Below are 2,500 nucleotides of genomic sequence, written 5' to 3' on the forward strand. Positions count from 1 at the left end.
GGCTTTTCATTGATCATGTCCTTTCAGATAGCCAACGTGAGGGTAGCCACACGATGTCTCTCAATATTGCCCAACAATAATTGGATATTTGAGTGATATAAAAGTTAACTTTACCTGACAAGTCTGAGTGGTTTAGGTTCATTTCCCATCCTTTGTGGGTTCTGCATTTGCCGATGTACTGTTAGCTGATAATGTTAACTTTGCAAGCTACCGGTAGAAACTTTGTGCAGTTTGTTAAACATAATGTTAAGTACACCTGATGTACCTTTTCTGGCAACCAACGTAGGCATACCTAGCGAAGTTAGCTAACATTATCCCCTCTTCAACATTGTTTTTATCACAATTGCGGCTGACAGACATGATAGGCTACATTGATTGATGAACCACATCAAATTGGCTAGCTAGCTAATAACAGATCGTGTCAATATGGCTGTTTAACAAGCTTACTTTCAGGAGATAAACTAGGTGGCTAGCTATATCCAAATATTGTTTGATTTGCTGGCCATCTATAGTGGTGATGGCAGTAACGTAAGTCCGATCGACAATTTTACCAGGACGATGTCAAGCTCTTTCCAAAAGCCTAATCTCTGACGAAGCAAGCTAAAGTGGTATATTGTTTGCTTAGCTAGCTAGTTCTTTTCCAAATGGATAGGCTACTCTGATGTTAGATCTAAATGTGGAATCATGGGAAATGTGTAGTTGTGACTATGCTCTTCAGGAGGTGATGATATTTAAACCAAAAAGTTCTAACATTTATTTAACAATCCCTTGAAAACAGCACATAGCCAAATCGACCGCTCTGCATCGTATTGTGACGTTTTATTGATAACGACCTATAGAATGAAATATGTTCAAAGTTAACTATCCCTTCAATCTGAGCCACGGATTAACAAGTATTATAATAAGCAAATCTACCAGGGAGAAGGGCAGTGGCATTTCTATTTCAACATCAGAGGCAGAACTCTTACAAAATATCTTCCTCTCTTTAATTTCATGTGACATCTACAGAAAAAAAACGAGAAATAACTAGAAAAACAAAACATTCCGAAAACGGTTTTCAACTAGTGCAAATATCTTACATGAATTTTTTATATGTTATGATCCTACTTAGCAACCCTAATTAGAACTGCAAAATTACTCTCAGAGAACATCTCCATCGTAGTGACTTGACCCACAAGAGTAATTTGACAATAATGTGCAATTCACAAGTGATGATCTCCACCCCCCTCCCAGCTCATGAATAGAAAGTAATCCTGATAGAGCAGCAACATTCCACTCTCTAGTCGGAGTCATTCAGGATCCAGTCCAACAACCCTAGAATCACACTCTAACACAGTCTTTCTGCAGCTCTGGCGGCAACACATGTCCACAAATACTTAGTCAAAACAGCCATCCATTACAACTCCTCAGACACTGGTCAAAACCACCTCTCATTGGATCTCCCCATCTCTATTAGCAGGCAAAAGTATTCCGACATGGTCTTCACGAAAGTCTTCAGACATAGTCTTTACTGACCATAAAGTATGCCCCCTGGGTATCCATAAAGTATGCCCCCTGGGTATCCATATAGTATGCCCCCTGGGAATCCATAAAGTATGCCCCCTGGGTATCCATAAAGTATGCCCCCTGGGAATCCATAAAGTATGCCCCCTGGGTATCCATAAAGTATGCCCCCTGGGTATCCATAAAGTATGCCCCCTGGGTATCCATAAAGTATGCCCCCTGGGTATCCATAAAGTATGCTCCCTGGGTATCCATAAACTCAGTAGTCCATAGTTGTTTTGAGCTGTACGTGTGACACTTTACCCCAGTGTCTCTGTCAATCAGAGTGTGTTCTTAATGGTTCTGTAGTTTTTGTCACACCTTGGTATGATGGGATGACTAACAGTCTTCCCTTCATCGTCAGTCTAAGTGTCTCAGTTATGATTGCCATCCTTTCTTTACATTTGGAGTTAACAGTTGAGAGACTTGGTGATGTCACTGCTCAGCGATTCTCTTGCTATCGTGTGACCTAGAAAAAAGAAAGCAAAGCACAGTAGATAAGAGAGTTGAACCAATGACACAGAAACAATTATCTATGAGTGACAGAGCTTGCACCTCTACAATATAAAACCTCTGACAGCCCCTCCCACCGCTCACATGATGTTAGAGGGAACTGACGTCTATGAACCAGTGTATCTCCACTGTTAGTGATATCCTTCATTCTACAGGACCATCAGAGCTAGACGCCCTCAGGCATCTACACCCCTGCAATGTGGGAGTGAGAGAGACAGACAGACAAGAAAGAGAGTCTGCGTCACACAGAGGAACGCAGAGATAGATAGAGAGAGGGAAAGAAGGTCACAGATAGACGGAGGGAGAGAAAGAGGGAGACAGTCGCTGGAAGGAAGAGCTGTTGCCGTGGCGTCGGCATCGTTGCAGAAATCTCCTGTGACATCTGCCACCAAGTCTCTTAATAATTGTGCTCCTCTTCCACATTGAGCAAATGCAGAATGAATTT

At 41.9% G+C, this 2,500-nt stretch overlaps 1 protein-coding gene across 1 annotated transcript in view; it reads right to left on the minus strand.

Moving 5' to 3' along the window:
- LOC118940490 (chemokine-like protein TAFA-4) overlaps positions 1–2,500 on the minus strand; it is a 100,785-nt gene that overhangs the window by 573 nt on the left and 97,712 nt on the right. Inside the window, exon 6 of the mRNA XM_036950575.2 lies at positions 1–2,011. This exon is cut by the window's left edge and continues 573 nt beyond it. Within this exon, the coding sequence (XP_036806470.1) occupies positions 2,000–2,011 (12 nt within the window). The 3' untranslated portion in view covers positions 1–1,999. The remainder of the gene's footprint in view (positions 2,012–2,500) is intronic.

Source organism: Oncorhynchus mykiss, chromosome 17, assembly GCF_057628025.1.
Source record: "Oncorhynchus mykiss isolate SJ-2025 chromosome 17, ASM5762802v1, whole genome shotgun sequence".
In the NCBI taxonomy this organism is placed as follows: domain Eukaryota; kingdom Metazoa; phylum Chordata; class Actinopteri; order Salmoniformes; family Salmonidae; genus Oncorhynchus; species Oncorhynchus mykiss.